The sequence below is a fragment of the Hetaerina americana genome, unplaced genomic scaffold, assembly GCF_022747635.1.
Source record: "Hetaerina americana unplaced genomic scaffold, ioHetAmer1.1.p SCAF_8, whole genome shotgun sequence".
In the NCBI taxonomy this organism is placed as follows: domain Eukaryota; kingdom Metazoa; phylum Arthropoda; class Insecta; order Odonata; family Calopterygidae; genus Hetaerina; species Hetaerina americana.
Genome location: NW_027287427.1, coordinates 73,127,772 through 73,146,022, shown reverse-complemented (window position 1 = coordinate 73,146,022; position 18,251 = coordinate 73,127,772). Strand labels below are relative to the sequence as shown.

The 18,251-nt window shown below is 36.9% G+C and overlaps 1 protein-coding gene across 1 annotated transcript in view; it reads left to right on the top strand.

The window, feature by feature from the left end:
• Positions 1-17,508, top strand: part of LOC139698140 (uncharacterized) — a 30,420-nt gene extending 12,912 nt beyond the window's left edge. Inside the window, exons 5-12 of the mRNA XM_071597064.1 lie at positions 2,857-3,013; positions 3,233-3,403; positions 6,060-6,180; positions 9,235-9,281; positions 9,500-9,607; positions 11,371-11,496; positions 15,196-15,361; positions 17,384-17,508. Of these exons, the coding sequence (XP_071453165.1) occupies positions 2,857-3,013; positions 3,233-3,403; positions 6,060-6,180; positions 9,235-9,281; positions 9,500-9,607; positions 11,371-11,496; positions 15,196-15,361; positions 17,384-17,508 (1,021 nt within the window). The remainder of the gene's footprint in view (positions 1-2,856; positions 3,014-3,232; positions 3,404-6,059; positions 6,181-9,234; positions 9,282-9,499; positions 9,608-11,370; positions 11,497-15,195; positions 15,362-17,383) is intronic.
• The last annotated feature ends 743 nt before the right edge of the window (positions 17,509-18,251 follow it).

Genomic DNA, 18,251 nt, shown 5'->3' with positions numbered 1-18,251 from the left:
CAATTAGTTGAGCGGTGGCCCACTTTCATGCATATTCCGCAAAAAAGAAGGGCACAATCTTTTGAAATGTGTCCCATAGACCAGTAGTGAAATGACTTCCAAATCTTGGAGCGACGATCGTAGAGAAATGTGACCTGTGCGTCCACAAGAAAAGCATTTCCCGGAACTTGTGGTGCTAGTCCCAACCAAAGGACGCCGTTAAACGACGAAATTGGCGGTTCGAGCATTCTTGAGATTTTCAATTGGTGGGAAATGTGTTGGTTCTGCACCGCATCAATGTATCTAGCTTCTGGTTTATCCGGATGGATACACAGGGTAAAATGTTTCGTTGAAAATACACGTAGGTTCAGGATGAAGAGTAAGTCCCTCATCATAATGATAATGTTTGGGGAAATTCGCCCTGTCCGATATCCTATTATTCAATTTAGTCATTGGGCATGACCCAGTTGTCAGCATTCGATAAACCTAAGTTCTAAAAAACTGTGGTTTCGAGGAGTCCTCTCTGCGCTGGAAGAGCCTCTTGCAAGAAATGGCCAAGTCTCCTACTACCGACTCCAATCCAGCATGAGGTGGTCTCGGTTCCAATGCTACCGTCGGCAATCGAAGAAACCCAGACCGGGCTGAGCAGACTTGACACTGAGGAAGATTTCGACTTCCCCAGTGTCAGCGAATTTTCCTCCCACTCTCCAGTGGTGAAGACAGCTGCTTCTCGGGGGTGGTCAGAGTGGAGTGTGTGCCCTGTACCACCAAGTGACTTCCTTTCGCACTCCTCTTCGAAAGCCGCAGCCCCCAGTCAAGTAAAATGGTGCTAATGGCATTGCCCCCTTTTCGGAAACCCTCTGAAATGTAATCGTTCGTCATGCAGTCGTCAAACTCCTGCGGGCCGAGTCGATCGTATTCCCGGCGCGCAATGCTTCGTGGGCCGTTAGACTCGCCAATCCATACAGATTCGGCAGAATTCCACAACGACCATCTCACGATAGATTTGCGGAGGGGGAGGGTCGAGCTACTCGTGGCATGAAAAAACATTCGATGGGAAAGGTGTGAGTAAAATATTTTGTCGCGCTCTTCTCCTAAATATTAATTTTCATTCTAGTATAGTCTTCGTGGGTTTTCCACTGTTTCAGGATTTGAGCAAGCGATGTTTTGATGACTAACTCCACCATCGTTCTCAGGGCGATGATGACATTTTTTAACCTGCATTGGTGAAGTACAAAGCCAATTATGGAAAAAAAGCTTATTTGGCTGCTTTGCATTGCGAGTACATTATTGTTGGGATTCGTCTACGATTCCCAAAATCTTTTGTTTAACCAATATCGTATGCACGACTCTTGGCAGGATTGTTGGGAATATAGCTATTCAGCTTATCGCATATTAGACACGGAAAGTAAATAAATGAAGAAGTGCGAATTAGCGTTCCAGGAATAAAGAAGCTTATACTGAAAGTATATCAATACCAAGTTAAGCATTCGTTAATTTATTATACAATAGACTCCAGGTCTTACTTTAGCATCTTATTTCTTCCATATTTCTGTGAGTAAAAATATTCCACCGTCAATCTTCTAAATAATCTCTTGTTTCTTTTACTCTCAATATATCCCACAAAAGGATGTTTTTCTCCTACTATTCCTGGTAATGGATGGTCGGTGAAATCTGAAGCTCACTTCAAAGCACATTTCCCTTGCCCACTTCCTTCCTCTTCTTCCTATTACACTTCCTAGACGTAACGTGAATGTGAATTCACTGTGAATTGAATTTTGATGGATATTTGTCTGTGCACGCGCCGGTCTAATGCGCAACTGGTAGATCTCAGTTGAGAATATTCCAGCGAGAGAAAGCTCGCTCTGGACATCGCGTCCTTCCTCTCGCTGCTAGTGTTCGCCTCTACTTGCCATTCTGGGGTCAGGGCTGTGTCATACTTTACTAAAGTGCGGCTGCATCTCTATCGAGTCTGCCGACTGGGTATGAAGGGCGACTGCACAGGCCTCTGTCCGCGAATCAAGCGATTACGCTGCGATCCTTCTGAGGCGTCGACCTGTATTTCCGCAGAAACAAAAGGCCATGCGCCAAGAGAACAACTTCCGTCGCAGCGGGTACAGTTTAAAGACGAGGTGACGATAACATGGAGCAGAATTCCCTATGTACGTCGTGCCCATAGCTCTAGTATGTGATCGTCATTCCTTTCTCGGTGCACTTTCCCTATTTTTAAATTTCATTGTGAAGGTCATTTCGATGAACTTTGCGAACATAATAAACGTTTTAAAGATTGGATTCATTGAACATTTTGTCGAAGACTATAATGCAGATGTATGCTTACCGCAATATAAATTCAGTGTTATCACGAATATAGGCTAACAAGGTATGCAGTTTTATCACGCCGCGGTTGAGACATCTCCGCCATCTGTATGCACTCCTCGGGGGGGGGGGGGGGGGGGGGGGGTTCACAGCAGCTAAGATACGTAGTAGCCGCCCTTAAATTACGTAAGGCTTTTGGAGGAAGAGTAGGGTGTGCCTCGTCTAAAAATCTTATCTGAGGATTATTACTTCATTATTTTACTAATTTGTTTGAAGGTAAGTGCTGGTGGTTCTTAAAATAAAAATGTTTGTAACATATTTTAAGGCACTTTTGGCCAGAGGTTCAAGCTACAAAAAATCAACCTCAGTAGTCTCAACTCCTAAAATGGCTATTTCCAATAAAATTGGGTTTTTGATGCAATTTAATGAATTGATAAACGTTGATATATCATTCTGTGATAATTATCTTTCTTACACATGAAAGCCTGTCAATCTTTGTAATTGCTCATATTTTACCTACAATGTGACTTATTGAAAATTGATTTTTTTCTTTCCAAATAGGGAAGATTTGGGGGGTGAAACTTTACTCTGGGTAAACGGAAACTTCAATGTAGGGCCAAGTTTCATGTTTCAGAATTCAGTCATGCTTGGTAACACATACGTCAGTATATCCAAATTCAAAAAGGACAGTTATTTCAGATTCATCGATTATCATAAGGTATGGTCCCATTTATTCCTATAAAATGTGCTGTCTTTATTATATTCATGTATTCTACTAATTGTAAAAGAATTCCATAGAGAAAGTTTTTTACAAAAGTGTACATTTTATTAGTTTAACTCCAGTCAACATGGGTTGAGATTAATATTAATTTTTAAAGTGCTAATTAATCAGCATTGCCATGTTGTGATTCTTTTATAATATGTTCCGTCATTACAGCCAACACACCTGGGTCTCTATCCTTACGTGGCCAATATTGTGGCCAGCTGCCCAGAGATGGAGGTGAGAGATTTTTCTTTCATTAAAAGTATATCCCTGGTTGGATCTGTAGTTGGCAGCTCAACAATAGAAAATTTATCAAAATATTTTCTCCAGGCTAAATTTGAAGTGGTAAGTGGTCAGTGAAAAATGTATTGCTAATGTGATGGTTTTCTTAAATTAACTACTAATTCCCAAAGAATGCACTTTACAATATTTACTGAGTGTGACTTGTTTATGTTGTACTTGCCTTGGGGTGAAGGATCTAGTGACTTGCCATTTGAAAGGAAAAGCTTATGTACATACTTAATTAATTTTTTTAATTGATGTAAGGTTCCTTATATATAATATATATCTTATGTATAATTTTTAAGAATTAAGTGAAACAGTGCATGAGCTACTACAGCACACTTTTTTCTCATCATTTATCATTGCAATGTTGTAATCAATTAATAGACAGGAGAAAACCAACATAAATTTCTATGTTTATTTCCCCTGATACACCTTGAGAATTTTATTTGGATGTGGTTATGTGAGCTAAGCAGCACCCATGTGATGAACAATTGGAGTCAATCTTTGTTAAGCATCCAAAAGGGGTATTATTAATAACCAGGCATTTGCTCCAAGAATCAGTGGTTAGAAGAAGCCAAGAAAGCAAGAGAAGACCATTGAGTAGGCTATAGGAGAAAGCTAATCTGATATGGAGAACTGTGGGTTGGCATATAATAATGCCTCAATTATATTGAAGAGTACAATTGAGGCAATATGAGGTTTAAATGAAAGGAAAGAATGAATCTAATAAGTGCTTCAATTCGCATGATTTTTCATTTCCCCCAGCTATTATGTGCACTAAGATTCTAATGTATTAAGATACAATGCTTAAAATTTAGCAGCAAAGTTTGAATACTATGCAGGTATTGTATTCAAGATATAAATCTTCCGACATTTTAGATGTAAAGATAATTTTTTAATCGTGACTTCAAAAATCTTGCTTTCCTTTGAAATATAAGCCAACCATTATGATGCTATATGATTTTAATTCCTCCCACAACTGAAGGGTTAATGCAGATGTTGAACTGGCAGAAGAGAAATTACAACAAATTAAAGCTTTCACTTACCTCGGAAAAACCATTAAAAGGGATGGAAGAAGCTTAGGTGATATCTAGCTCACAATAGCTGAAGCTAATAGCCTTAAACCAGGCAAGCCCTGAATGCAAAATTTTCACAATCCACATGAATTAGATGATGCTATCTCTATCATCTCCTATTACGAACCAAACTTCTAGGGGATAATTGCAGTTTTTGCTTTCTTTTAACCCTCCAAAAGGCAATTAGGCATACCCATCAATTCATCTATAGTTAGGTCACCAACCATGCATATGTAATCACAATCATGACATCTCTACACAAATATCAGTTTCATATGTCCAGTGCATTATTTAGAGCTTAGGCAATTTTGGTCATGAGGTTTATTTTGAATTCCAGAGGGATGATTCAGCTCTTTTTCTTTCAATCCTAAGGAAGCTTATAAAAAACCAAATTATTAACCTGAAGGATGGCTAGATAGCTGACCTAGTACTAAGCTCAATGGTGAGTGAAATCCACATGCCAGAGTATAGAGGCCAGTTCCTTTTCCTGTTTTGCCTTTGGTTTCCAAGGTACTAGGTAGATCTGTCACCAAAATATCATACAGCTTTAGAGCAGCTGAGGGTGCACAGGGGCATCACCCCAAATCAAACCCAGGGTCTCTCGTCTGTAGCCCAGCACTCTGCTCACTGGACCACCACATCCCCTGTTAGCTACTAATGTTGCCATAAAAAGACAACCCAAGAGTGATTGATTATGTCCAAGAAATATCAAATTTACTGGAAAATGTAATCTATAAAATCATTAACAAATATAATATTTCATGAAATCAGAAGAGGTTTATTTTGCTAGTCAGCCAAGGATTTGCAAGCATTGCTAAGCACATTAGAAAGCTAATGTGATGAGTATGGGATGAAAATAAATGTAAGTAAAACAAAGGTTATGCAGTTTTCGAGAAAGACAAAGGCTAAGTTAAATATTAAAATAGGAATTTATAAACTAGAGTAAGTAGAACTGCCACCTATCTCCAAAGGGTTTTGGACCAAAATAGTCAATGTTGCCCAGACATAGGAAGAAATGTTTTATTAGGCAAAGAGGCAACTGAGGACAGGGACATTGAGTAAGGATGTTAAGAAACAACTCGTCAAAACTTTGATATGCAGCTTAGTTATACAAACTGTGGAAACATGGTCTCTGAAGCAGGATGATAGATGTAGATTGGAGGCTTTTGAAGTGTGAGTGTGGAGAAGGATGGACATGGTGAAATTGACCGAAATGAAAACTAACTAGGAAGTGGTAGGTATGGTGGAATGAGAGAAGATTGCCGGGAGAAATCCAAAGGTGGCTGGAGAGACGGATGCAAAGAATTTTGATTGCCAATTAGATGTTAAAATTTGTGATAGAGGGGAGAACATTAGGCAAGCAAGGAATGGGTAGGAAGAGGATGGGCATGTCCAGCAGAATGAAAGGAAGGAGGAATTTTGTGACATTGAAGAGGGGCTTGTAATGTTGGATGTCAGGTAGTATTTTATTAGGAGAGGCCTCTTGGTGTTGCTGTACCATTGTGTGGTCTGTGTCCAACCAAAACCTATTTTAACTGTTGGAATACCTATAAGGTTAATGATTTTTATGACTTTGTAATGTATACTGAAGGAAATTGGTATACTTGAACCTGAGATATTTGAATGTTGTTTTTTTTCAGATATATGGAATGACTGAAACCCTAATCATCTCATCACATAGATTTGGCTTGCACCACAAGATTCTGAGGGATCCTGTTATGGAGGCAAGGTGCAAAGTGAAGCTGTTGGAAGTGGATGGTGGTATGCATTTGGCACAGTAATTTGTAAATACTAGGTCTCTACTGTTTCCCGAAAATGGTAATGATCTCCATACCAGCATTCCAAATTTTCTACCATCTTTCAATGGAGTGCATTTAGTATCAAAAATTCATCATAATCTTGGGTTATCAATTGGAGGATTGGTTTGAAGCAGCTAGCAAAACCTATCCTATCCAATGCCAATATATTCTGTCCATCATGACTTTATGCACTGCCTTTTTCCATGATCTGCCTCTTGAAGTTCATCCTTGGCTTTCTGTTACATATTATCTTCTTAATGTGTCTTTCAACTTAATTGGTTCAGATTTTACTTCTACTAATCATATTATATAAATCACCTTTATGTTAACTATGCTCCTTCTACTTGTTTCTATTGAGGGAGAAATTTTCAGTGATTCCAGAATAAATCAAAATTTACCATATAAATTCCCCATTGATAATTTACTTGTTAACCTGATACAGGAGTTTTAAAGTAATCACAATGAGGGTTGCAGAATTTGGTAAGCTTTATTAAGATTGAGTTCTGATTCCGATCACTCACAGTAATTTTTATGTATGGTACTGACTTTAATTCCATTAATTATTGTTTTTAGTGCATGCCATAATATCTGAGGATTTTTGTACTAGTTAAGGGCTTAATTTGATTTTACTACTATTATTTTACAAGCACTCAGTACTGAATGAAGGGAAATGGGGGAAGCCATTGTAATTTCAAAAGAGCTTATAAGAATAAAAACATGGAGTTTTCATTTTATGTTACTGTTTAATTCTGTAGAAAAACTACTTATGCACAAAATGATGTTCACTAAGGCTTCAACATTACTTGCTGGTGACTCAACCATTTGGTTTGGTTTACTTTATATGAGTACTTATTGTCTCATCTGCTTATTAGCAGAGCATTCGCAGATGAATTGAATGATAATGCGCTGTTGACCAGAGTTGCATGAAGTCATTTTTGGGCATTTTAATTTAGAATTTAATCAGATCTAGTAAAATGCAAGAACCAATCGTTGGTTCCATCAATCCTGCAAAAAATATTCTGACCAGGTAAATAGCATGCTTATGTTTGAAATACATAAAATTTAATAACTCATCACCATGAGCTGGTGATTCACACTACCTTTCACCTATCTGATCATGATTTTCCATTTATCTAATGCTAATATTTGAAATATGACTAGAGGAGAACATTTTGTTTGTGGTGTGTACAATGTGAACCTGTAAGGCTCTATATAACTAATAACTTAACAATGTTGACACTTTTCTAAGCATTAACATGAAGTCTTATTTGGTTTTTGGACCTAAGTCTTAACATCCAACTTGGGAATGAATGTTATCTGATATTTTTTGTAAGTTTTAAAATACATTTGCAACACTTTGCAACAAGACAACAACAACTCAGTCAAGAAAGTGGCACCATTTTCTACTGAGCAGTTGGATTTAAAGAGCTAAGAAGGAGCCACAAAACAATTATTTCTGGATTAATTGTAAAATTACTGGATTATTCAATTTATTGAGAGGGGCATGAAGAGAAGAGATAAAATCTTATCAAAACGTTTATTGCATAGATAATATAGAATGATTAAAGCATGATGGCGAAGAAGAACTGAAATTATGCATGAACGAATGTAGAATACAATAAAGAAAGTGGACTTAAGAAAAATATGTGAGGAGTAGAGCAAATATATCAAGTTTTAAAAACATATTTACAAAACTGGAAAAAATGTTTAGATTTAAAATGCAGAGATAGTATGGAAGGAATGCTTCAAATATTAAAGTTAGTGTCGCAAGAGGCGTTCCTATTGTGCGACACAAAGGGTATCGGGGAAAGTCAGAATAACTACACCGAGTCTTACCCAAACAATCATTTATTATACAACATACAGTTATAATGCACCACTTACAAAGGTATACGCAACTTATGGATGGCTAGACCCTCAGTAAACCAACGCGCGTCCGTCGGGAAGGAAGGGAGTATGGCAGGGCGGACGCGGTCACGACACGCATAACCTAGGCAGAGCCCTCGTCCGTCGGGAATGAAGGGAGTATGGCAGGGCGGACGCGGTCACGACACGCATAGCCTAGGCAGAGCCCTCGTCCATCGGGAATGAAGGGAGTATGGCAGGGCGGACGCGGTCACGACACGCATGACCTAGGCAGAGCCCTCGTCCGTCGGGAATGAAGGGAGTATGGCAGGGCGGACGCGGTCACGACACGCATGACCTAGGCAGAGCCCTCGTCCATCGGGAATGAAGGGAGTATGGCAGGGCGGACGTGGTCACGACACGCATGACCTAGGCAGAGCCCTCGTCCGTCGGGAAGGAAGGGAGTGTGGCAGGGCGGACGCGGTCACGACACGCATAACCTAGGCAGAGCCCTCGTCCGAAGTTGAGTCAGAAATAGGGCACGCTGTCACGACAAGCGCAACATAGCTGAAGTATCGTGCTCTACCGGTCACCGCCAGATAACCAACTGACCTCTTTTCGCCCCGCGATCATGGCTTTTATACCCAATTTAGGAGCCGGGGGAGGAATACTCTTAAAACATTGTCTTTGGACACGTGGGAGTTTTGGAGGAGCCAGGGAAGGAATACCATGCTGCATACTTGCAACATTGTGATTTTGATCGCTTGGGGTATTCGGAGGAGCCAGGAAAGGAGTACCATGTCGCAAACTTGCGACATTAGGGAATTATAATTAACTAATCTGTGACTAGACTTTTAGGCGCATGATTATTTATTCCACAGTAAGCATCTCTTTGAATATATACTTGTATATGCTTAACTGAAGGTTTTCATTTTATAAAAAGTTATTTTGATTAACGGCCATATGCTGAGTATTATTTTGGTATTTTATTGAATTTTGTGTCAAAGAATTAGAAATGAAAGCAGTGAAATCCAAACTTCTGTGTAACTAATAATTTTTTACTTGATATCGAATTGAGACATAGGCAAGCATTCATTCAGAAGCATGATTTTTGTGGAAAATAAATTTTAGTAGTTAATCAATGTGTTAAATTAATTTATATGTCTTACAGAAGTCTATGTTTCCTGTGGCCAACTTTACCCATTAGTGGAAGCTAAGGTTTGTATTAGTTTCATGATATTGTGCATTAAATAGTCTATATTTTTAATTATTTGCAATTGATGTCAACCATTAAATTTTAAAGTAATATAATTTAAGTAAGAACTATTCATTTGTCACTGATTTTGTATGGACTGGTTGAATTTAATTTCTTGCTCACATAATATGGAAAACAGGAAATTCATGTTTTTATTTTCTACGTTTTCTATTTGTTTTAGATTTTAGATGTTGAAAGTGGAAATGCATTAGGAAGTGGTAGTAAAGGAAGGATATTGGTTAGAAGCCCATACATTATGAAAGGATACATCAAATCTGCAAGCCCATTGGTAAGAACATAAACTGATTTTTCCAAGTGTCATCTGAAGTACCATGCATGGATGCTTAAAAGTTTCTATATCTATTTACTCATGCATTGTCAATGTCTACAAGTATCCTTTAGTTAGCAGAACTCTCCATAGTTAAAATATGCCTTACAGCTAGAGAAAGATCCTGAGGTTTTTCATGCCATGATTGAAAGCTCACCCATATTTTTCTCCTCTCATGGAGACGTGAGTATTTCACTAATTGATCACAATAGCATCAATCAATTAATCCATTATAATATAATTTTTAAATTTATAGTTCCTTAATTCCAATAGAAATGTTTTGATAAAAATGGTCATTTGTAGGTAGCAATGAAAATTTTTATTGCCATGATTTGCATATTTGTTGCTCTCAAGAATAACCTCTCACCTAATTTGCTTTCCATAGCAACTACATGTACAAGTACAGCCACCACAAGTACCTGTACTCTAACAATTATATACCTTTCTCTTGTATCAATTAAATAATTGAATGTTGATTTCTTAAGGAAACTCTCATTATCCTCCATCTTCCTCTAGTATCTACCAGAGTTAGAATTTTCCAATAGAAACTGTAATTAAACTTAATAAACCATCTTACAACTGGCAGCATTATCATCCTCTTCCACTATGGCCTCCATTGTTGCCTTCCCCATGGACAAGGATGCAATCTATGCTGGTCCCTGATGTATTATTGAGAGACCTGATACACGAAATCAATTCAATTCAAGGCCATCTACCCGATAAGGTTTTGGATATTCTTTAATACCTATCATTTTTCATGCATTAAAAGAATTAGCCATACACAACTCCCTTTATTCCTTTGTAACTTTACACTGCCTTTATACTGTCTGAAAAGCCAATTTTGTTCCTACTCCCATCTCACTCACCCAAAGCAAAACTGTTTCTAATGTCAGTTGCAAATCCTCTCTAAACTCAATAATCCAATAGTAATGTAAATTTCTGAATCCATATGTATCTCAGTACATGTGATGTTGGAGGTACATATGCAATAAGAAGGGTTCTAAAGAGGGATTTTTTTTCAATTTCAGGATATAAGATGTGCCTTGGTGCCCTTTGGTCTGTGGAATAGTTTCATAACCTCAATTCCATTCCATATCCCAGACTAATAGTTCTATTAGTATCATAACCCAGCAAGGGCATCATTTCAGTTTTGTCATGGGTGAGGAGGGAGAAGATTCTTTGGAGAGTATCATATTCATCTGAAAGTGATAAATGAGCTAGTCACCATACATTATACATTTTTCCTGAGTCCAACCAGATTTTAATGTTTATTTTAATCTACACATGATTGCTCATTTTTAGTGTTACAGGAGTAGATTTTCCATTCAAAAATCTTAAAATCTTTGATGGAAGGGATCAGTTACTCTGCCTTGCCATTCCTCAATAACACCTCTACAGGCCAGTGAAGCATAGTGTTACTTTCTCAGGCGGCTGCCTGATGCATTTGAATTGTATCATAAACAAATTTATGTTACTACATCTGATGAACCTATTTTAATAAATTTCTACACTTCATATACTACATTACATTCACTTTGACTTATGTAATAGGCATGTGCTAGACATGATTCAACCTGTCTAGAGAACCCAAATTTAATGATGATGAATTATGCAAGACAAAAAAGCTAGCGTAGTATCTACAAGTTCAAAGAGCATGGTTTGACCAATAATTTACTTATCATTAGTAATTCTCATTAAAACTTATTATCACCTGTAATACTTAGGGATACCAGTCATCAGTGGATGAACATGGCTGGCTTGACACTGGAGATTATGGTTTTATTGATGAGGACGGCCATATTTACATCATTGAGAGACTGAAAATGATATTCAAGTATCTAATGCATCATGTAAGTATATGATTTAATTTTAGCATTTCTTTGCTTGTTTTGGCATAATTTGGCATATGTACAAGTAAAACACCTCTTTTTAACATATTTAACATAGCTTGGATCTTGCTTTTTTTGTAATTACTTGTTGAGAGGTACATATTTATTTTCTTCAGAGTTTTTCAAAGGTTCCTTCTGATCCTTTTAGGGATTTTTTTTACCCAGGGGATAGAGCAATGGACTATTTGCTGGGGGGTCTGGTTCTGGGCATATACGAGGGTCATCCGGAAAGTAGTACCCGTTCGTGAAATAAAGACACAAAAGTAAATATTAACAAACATAAAAAATTTTATTTGAAAGAGGATACTTAAAACTACTTCTCAACATAATCTCCAAGCAAATTAAGGCATTTGTCATAACGTGTGACAAGTTTCTGTATTCCTGCTGCATAGTCCTTCGCCGCCAGCTCATTGAGATACGCGAGGGACCCATCTTGCACAAATTTTTGCATAATGCAGATGGTGTTTAACAATTTCATGAACAATTGTTCGAGAAACATTGGGAAAATGCTCACAGATGTCATCAATTGTGACGCGCCGATCGTTCCTCACGAATTCGTCAACTGAGCTCACCAGTTGGTCTGTAATGACAGACGGTCTCCCCGAACGCTCATCGTCGTGTGTGTTCCCCCTCCCCATGTTGAAGTTGCGACACCACCGCCGAACAGACGACTCGTCCATTACATTGTCTCCATACACCTCCTTTAATTGGCGATGAATATCACATGGGCGAACGTTTCTTGCATTGAGGAATTTAATCACTGCCCTCACTTCACAACTGGCGGCGTTCTCAATTTTTTTAAACATTGTAAACAATCACAGAAACAACACAGGCAATGCTAGCGTCACGCAACTTGGCTCAGAGAAGGCAGACAAGCCACTGAAGCTATCTGACCTCGTCCAGCGGCTACTCGCGTCGTCAGCACTTCATGCGGCACGAACGGGTACTACTTTCCGGATGACCCTCGTATCTGTTCACCCTCACCTACATCAAGCTGTGTGGCCTTTTGGGTACCAGAACTTGCTGGGAAACCATAGGCTGTATAGGGAAAGGAACTGTCCCTAATACCCTGGTGTATGAATTTCACATGCCATTGGGATTAGTATTAGAAAACACTCTACCCTCACCTATCCATCTAACCTTAGGATTGAAAGCTGTGGTGGTGAACATTTTTTGGTTGAGTTTTGTGCCATTAGGTGCATTCCATGGATTGCAGATGGTGGTTCAGGCACTGGATATAGTAGTGGTTTCCTGAAAAACAGGTAAATGTAGTCAACAATTAATAATTAATGGGTACACGGATTACATTCATGGTGTACATGTAAAGGATATAGGAGCTAATCCATTGGATAAAGTGGCCCAAACTTTAATAAAATCCTGTTATGGTACCATGACTTAGTGAATGGCTCTTGCCAAATAGTAGGAAACCCATCCTTTGGAAGAATGGACCTCAGCCTCTTAACTTCATACTTAATGAGTGAAGGTGGAGACCTCCACAATGATTGACTAGGACCAATTCTCATATCACTTTACGTGTTGTCAAAATTACCCAATATTCCTGACTACAGTAGACAACCCATTTTGGTTCAAAAATTATTAAGAAATGTAAAGGAGTGACTATATTTACGCTAAAAACATAAGCACTCAAAAATATTAACTCCAACAGCAAGTACAGGTTATACCTGTAGTTATCACTCAATTAAAAAAATTTAAGCTAATTTCCTAGAAAATGACATTAAAGCTTTATTATTTTTATTCAGTCTATAGAACTATGCCCTTAGATATATACACAATAAGAGGATGAAATGTTTTTCTTCTAAAGAGCCAAATAAGGCATGACCATTATTTTCATCCTGTGTTGTCACAATTTTTATCATCTAATGTGCCTATACCCTGTTGAGCACTCCTCATAGATGAGGGCAGTTCTAGTCAATGTTGTTCCATAATTATTCATTTCAGTATCTCCAAGGCATTTTTGGCAATACAAAGTTTTTTTAAGTGATTTAAAGTTTCAAGGTTGTTTCAGGCTGTAGTTTAATATTTTTTGCTAAGTATGTTCATTTTATTATTCATTATTCATATTTCACCTTCTAAAATTTTTAAATATAATCTAAGTATAATTGCATATATTTAATTTCATTCCTGAAATGGTGATTTATTATCATTAATAATATGTAGACATTAATCTTTGCCAGGTGAATTTGGAACTAAACTTTTCCATATCCAAACGCCCTGGTCAGACTTTGTTTTGGATAAAATCATTAGACTTCAGTCATAAATTCATTTCAGTTTACATCCTCAATGAAATAGCAATGATTGAAATATGAAAGTCCATTGATTTATTTTTATTTATTTAAAATACCCCATATTAAAACTTTTCCCATAGCTGAGGTTTTAGAAATGGTGGGGACCACATTTGTAGAAATACTTAAATTGGCTGTGATACTGTAAAATGAAATGAAATGAATTACATATGAAGGCAAAAAATGAATTGGGCAGTGTAGGTGATGGAAGAAGACTGAAGGAGGTATCGTGGTGGAAATAATGACACCACCTAACAATTAACAAAGTTTATTGTGCTCAGAAAATTAAAACCTTGATGAGGCGATTGAACAGTAATTATTCAGTAAATATTCGGCCGTGCGGTGGCGAAGCCAGGAAAGAATCCTTCACCAGGAAGCAGCGTCCTTGGGTTGACCACGATGGCGGCGCGCGTGACGGTCCAGAGCCAGTCAGAGAGAGAGTGAGAGTGAGAGTGGCTCTGGCGGCGTGGTTGCGCCCTGGCGGCGGACCCTGGTGGCGAACGCCGGAAGCCAAAACACTTGCCGGCGAAGGCGCGTTCGCAATGGCGCTCAATGATGATTCAAGTGTTGAGCCGCCACAAAGACATTATCGCAAAAAACGTTAAAGGAATGACAAGTATAGTAAACAACAGGAACTTACTTTGAAGGCTCCTACATGCCACCTCTCAGATTGGAAAACCATGGCAATAGCCATTACCAATTTATGGGTTACAACTCAGGAAATCAGCTCATTTGGGTCCTTATGATCATACCTTAAGTGTAGGTGTCAACTCTTGAAACCTGGAAACTGGGGAAGATGCCAAAATTTGGAGTTTTTAAAAAGGAGTACTGCTATTTTGATTACCATATCGTTACATAAAATACTTTTTGAAGGTTTATGCTGTGGTTTTTAGGCATTTAGCTTCAGAGTGACAGGATCACCACCAAGCAAAATTACCTTAGGGCATCAGAACAGCCTGAACTATTATGACCAAAAGAGTAATGCCACCTATGAAACAAAATATATCTACAAATATCTCTTTTTTGTGCCCATTTCTCTTGACTAAAATAAATGTGTTATTCAACAAACAGATTTTACCTGTACTGTTACTTCAGCGTGATGAATCACCTTATTCCAAGAGCAACAAATAAAATAATTTATTCTCATAATTTAGATTATTTTATTCCTCTTTGTTAACCAATAAATAACTGAGTTATTGTGTACAGCTTAGTGCCTAGGTGTTTCTTTAGTATTTAAAATTAAAAAGGAAATCAAACAGAAAAAAGACTAGTTCTTTTTGATACATGGTTTAACATCAGCCTAATTTTGAGACTACCTACAGTTTTTATGTTTGTTTTTTGGTTATTTTCTTCGAAGGTATCACCAGCTGATATTGAGCGAGTTATTCTGGAACATCAATCTGTTGAAAGTGTCGGTGTGGTTGGAGTGCCAGATCCTAAATCAACATCGGCAGCAAAAGCTTACATAGTCATTAAGCCAGGATGTTGCACTACTGAAGAAGAAATTAAGAAGCATGTAGCAGGTAAGATGAGCCATAGATATCATAAACATTAGCCCTGCAATTGATATTGATCTGAAGTTTTTCATCCTTATATCCCTATATACTTGGCCACTAATTTGTCCTTAACTGAACCGCTTCAAGGGACCTCTTCTTCCATTTCCTCTTCTGTTGTACTCCTGTTAATAGAAATATGGTATTCCCAATCCATCTGATTCTTCTTTTCCTTATTATGCTGTATATCATTCCCTTTTCCCATTCCAATTCCATGCCCTTTTCTATTATTCCATGGGGTAGATACAGAATATTTCCAAGTGACTATGACCCTGAGGCATTATAACAGTAGCAGATCTAGAAAACCTCTAAAGGGAAGGAATATAAATATAAACAATATGAAAAAATATTTTCAATGCATATCTGCAAAAACAATTTATTCTCTTTTTTTTCTAAAATAATATTTGTCAATCATATCAAATTTGAAATAAATCATACTAAGTTAGGGATTGCAATGCACTCTTGAGTAGATAATTTTATACTTAGGGGAGAGATTCAACATTACTTTCAGGCATATATGTAATATTTATTTTGAATACAATGAAGCAAAAAATATTTCTGATGGGGGGATATGATATCTAATACAGTATGTGGTCAATTATATTTTTCACCATGAATACATTTTCGATCAATGTTTCCAAATGATTACCTTAGTTATTATTCTCAGTTAATTACAAAACATTTTAAATGAATAAAGATGCACTCCATGAAGTGAGTAATGAGGAATTATGATTTAAGTCTCCTTATTACTCAGTAATTTAAAATTTATTATGCAGTTGGTTGGTCTATTTAAACATGTCCTGGACACATAGAAGAAATAATTTTTCTTCCATGCACATATTTTTTTTACAGACATGCATACATTTTCCATATGATTTTTTCAACTTCCTTTTGTCGGAGAATCTGAATACACTCTGTACCCAATCTGTACCATATCATTCATCTGCACTTGTAATGTACTTGTTTTGCCATGTCCAGATTTCAAAATATTTTCAAGAGTCAAGTGCTCACTGGCAGCACAGTTAAAATTCAGAAAATTGGTCATTGGTTTTTGATTTTTTTGGCCCTGTATTTGTTCATGTACTCCAAAATAATGACCATTATCGTTCAAGAGAAATACGATAATTTCCATTTACCATTCATTAAATCATCCATTGATTAAAAATTGAAATGTATTTGCCACAGACAGTCAGTGGAATATAGATTCATCAGACCAAACAAAGGATTCAATTCCTATTATGAACTACAAGTACATAAAGAAGGTCTTGCAACCAAAAATAGGAGGTAAATGTAATGATGAGTTTGTGAATCATTGTCTTATCTTTCTTCATCTTTTCCTCCCAGTAACTTTCAACAAGATGTTGTTGGGTGATGCCTGTTGCTTATAAAATAACAAGTGTAAGCTTTTCCATGTAGACAATATTGAATATAAATATTCAATCATATCTGATAGCCTGAGTAAACCCATTGAAATCATGCCATAAGAGTTAACCAATTATTGTTTTCATCAAATCATTTTTTTCACCACACTTTGTTGGTCCTCAAAGCATGTCCATTCACACTCATTATGAGATATGATGGTACGAATGCAACTTAAAAAAAGTAAAAAGGCATAAATCTTTGGAAATATTAAGGCCTGTCACCTTAGCTGAACAAATTTTAATTAATTTAAAGAACCTAATTACATATCCACTATTAAGTGCTCATATTTATGTAAGTACATACATTGCCGGCCTTGTTGGTAGTGGGCTAACGTCCTCGTCTGCCAATCCATGGGTCGCGGATTCAATTCCCACCTGGGTGGGTTTTCCTCCACCTAGGGCTTGGGTGTTTGTAATTGTGTTCATTGTTAGCACTGTTAATTGTCCAATGTAGAAGGCCAAAGAGTGCCGTTTTTGGACTAAGGCTGAATAAATAAAAAAGTCCTGCATTCATTATATCATTTTGGTAACTATCTCTTGTTTATTTATTTTTACCACTTCTCATTTTTAGATAACATGCCATTCTACAAACATCTTCATGGAGGAGTTGTATTCACTGATGTACTACCTGAATCTACAGGTGGAAAAGTGGACCGAGCTGTCCTCCTCAGTCGGGCAATTCAAGATTCTAAATAATCATCTTGAATTTGATGAGAGACTGCTGATTAACTAAAAATATAGCATTATAAATTCTACTTGTTATGTTACAGTACTTGTCCTAAACACTACCTGAGAAGAGAGAACACTCTTGGATAATGTTGCTCAGATATAATTTAATAAGCCCATGATAATGACAAATTTTAAATTACTAATATTTTGAAATGAGCAATTTTATTTTTAGAAATTTCTATTTGAAAATTTAAATTAATTGATATAATCAGTATTCTTAAGCATTTTCAACAAATGGCTCATTTGTGCTTGAAAAATGGGCTGATCCCATGATATTTACATATTTAATTGGTATAATGGTAGCTATCTACTTATAAATCTGTTTTCGTGTATGTTTGTGCTTTTTTCATCGTCATGAACATATTAACCATAAGAGGGGCTTCAATGATTTAATGCATCAGAAAAATTGTCTATGGTATGTATGCTCTTGAGGAACTTTATGTCCTCAATGTTGAATATTCTATTCACAAGAACATGATAACAATAAATAAATTCATAGAGATAACCGCTTCTCATTTAATTAGTACTTGAACCTCTTATAAATATTTGACCTCTGTGTTATTATATGCTGATGACACCTCATTTCTAAATAAAAAATCAACTTCATTTTTTATATTGAGTATTTTTTCCATCATCAGGCATAGAAAATTTTTGTTGTTTAAGCATTTGGATAATAACACTGTTTTGAGTCAGTAAAAAAATTCCTAAAT